General features: G+C 40.5%; 1 protein-coding gene across 1 annotated transcript; it reads right to left on the reverse strand.

Moving 5' to 3' along the window:
• Window positions 1-659: 659 nt before the first annotated feature.
• LOC143628950 (uncharacterized) lies at window positions 660-1314 on the reverse strand. Its single transcript, XM_077098378.1, has one exon. It carries the CDS (start codon window positions 1286-1288, stop codon window positions 692-694), a length of 597 nt encoding a protein of 198 aa, XP_076954493.1. The 5' UTR covers window positions 1289-1314; the 3' UTR covers window positions 660-691.
• Between the last annotated feature and the right edge of the window lie 1211 nt (window positions 1315-2525).

Genomic DNA, 2525 nt, shown 5'->3' on the forward strand with positions numbered 1-2525 from the left:
GGTACGATAAACTTTTACCTTCGATACCAGTAATGAACTAAGCATTTTTTATACCATTACCGGCACCCATTATTTGCGATGTTTGGTACAGGTATATTGGGTCCTAACACACACACCCATCTATGTATCCATGGTCAATAAGTCAACTTATAAAAAGAATTTGGGTTCTTGATGAACTGCGGTTCTAAATCTAGTTGATGAATCATAGGTTTTGTCATGTGAACACATTTATCATATCAATTAGTGTTTTTTTACATGTTTTTAAGTTTCCAAATCAAGAAACTAACAAACACAAACATATTCCAAAAAAATCAAATTTTGACCATAATCTTAAACTCAAATAAAAAATTTAAATTCAAAACCATTAGATCTTTCTTAATCTTTACCTAGATCCAGTTCAATCTTGTAGCTAAAGCTTTCACATTCACACAACTTTTAACAAAATAAACATCTCCATAACTATAACTTTGTCTTAAATCAACCAAAATTCAACTCAATTCATTCACTCACTTTTTATTACCAAAAATCAAAAGCAGATTCTCATTTCAATCAGTATCTACAATTAACCATTTAATTCCAATTAAACTCAACACCACATCAAACCCTAACTAACTAATAAGACTACCCGTTGCGACCTACATTGGCCTTGGATTCATCCTCTAATATTACGCCACATCGTACCGACTAGACCCTAACAATGCAGCCCCAACACAGATCCAGTTTTCACCTCAATCGCGACACCGCAATTGACTCCACTCTCAACTCTATGCGTAAATATCTTCAAAACCCTAACCCTACCCACCAACTTCATCCTCGTCTCAATCTCCATCGTCGGAGCCACAACTCCCAATTCCGATCCACCACCAGTCTCCGCCGTCACCGGCGGCGGTCTCGCCGGAATCGGAAACGACTCGACGGCGAACTTGGCGGACATGTGCTGGGTCCGGCCGCCGTCGATTTTACCGGCGGGGATGAATATGAACCCTACCGGTGAGTTTGAGTACGCGAGCTGGAGAGACGAGTCGTAGTGAGTGAAGGCGTCGCGGTTAGGGTTAGTGACGGAGACGAATTGGAAGAAGGTGAAGTTGACGGTGTTGTTGGCGACTGAGAAGGTTGGGAATTGGACGGAGTCGACGGCGATTTTGGGGTTTTTGGGTTTGAATAAGAGGAAGTAGACGGTGGTGATGGCGATGGCGATGAGGATGAGGAAGATGGTGGCGACTATGCATGAGGCGAGGTTTGTACGGCCGCGTTTGGATCTGTGGTGGTGAGTGTGAGGATCGTACATGGTTTGTTGTTTCAATCTGTCAATTTGATTGATTGAAGATTGAAGCAGAAGAAGAGTGAGTGAAGAAGAAGAAGAAAGAAGATGAAGATTACATGAATCGGGGAAAGACATAGGGAAAGTGAGACTGTGTGTGGGGTGGTTTTGTCTTCACTTCCACTTTTTTTTATTATTTTGTTTTCAATTTTATTGTTTCTTTTTCACACCATAGAGATGATGAGCAAATTCGGAATTGGTACGGGCGTCGAAATTGTCAGGACCGTTAATTGGGTGCAACCTTAGCAAAGGTTTGACAAGAACACACCGACTTAATTACTTAAAAGACCGATTGAGTATCCCGGCGGAATCAGGATATTCAATGATTGAGAATGAACACTTGTGGAGAATTATCAAACACAAAACAATAAATGATAATCAGTAAAGACTAAAGACAAAGATTCACTATTTTAAATGTTACGTCAATGATACAGTGAATGGAATGTCTAGGGTTTTGTGTGTGACGGCGGCTTTTGATATTTGTCTACAAATATTGTCAAAATGCGTGCAAAAACCCGTCGTCCTAGACGTACCCTAGGATGTCTATATATAGACCATAACATTCCATGTATACGTCATAGATATTACATAATGAAAGATAAATCTAATACAAGTGTTTCAGACCTCGAGCAAGGTATATACCTTGCTCGAGCAAGCTTCCCATACAAGGTGTGCTCGGAGAGTGTACTCGAGCATACTTTACTTAGAATATATTCTCTTTCGGAGAATACATATTCTCTTCGAGTAAGCTTCATTCCTCTTGACTTGTTCAAACTTTGCTCGAATAAGTCCATCGAGTAAGCTCATTCTTCTTGATGTCTTCAGCTTTTCTTATTCAGCAATCTTTATCATGCTCGGATGTAAATCTTGCTCGGTAACTAAACTGTGCTCGAAGTCTTTGCTTTGAATCACGTGACATCCTCTTATTGCATCCATGCTCGTCCCCATGTGCTCGATCATCCTGTGCTCGTAACACTTGGCTGGAACTTGTATGATCAAGTTGTTTGCTCGATTCACAATCCATGCTCGATAGAAGAATACCCTTGCTCGTTGAAGTGTAGCTTGCTCAAAGCCTTCAACACTTAGAAGAATCAACCATTTAAGATTCAGAACCTTGCTCGAAGTAGTAAAAACCATGCTCGATAGTCTAGGCTTGCTCGTATTCCATACTTAGCCGTTTCTGAGGAGGTTGAGAAGATTCCAA

The sequence above is a fragment of the Bidens hawaiensis genome, unplaced genomic scaffold (assembly GCF_021521415.1).
Source record: "Bidens hawaiensis isolate Kalapana, Puna unplaced genomic scaffold, B.hawaiensis_p1.1 tig00005142_1, whole genome shotgun sequence".
Lineage (NCBI taxonomy): Eukaryota > Viridiplantae > Streptophyta > Magnoliopsida > Asterales > Asteraceae > Bidens > Bidens hawaiensis.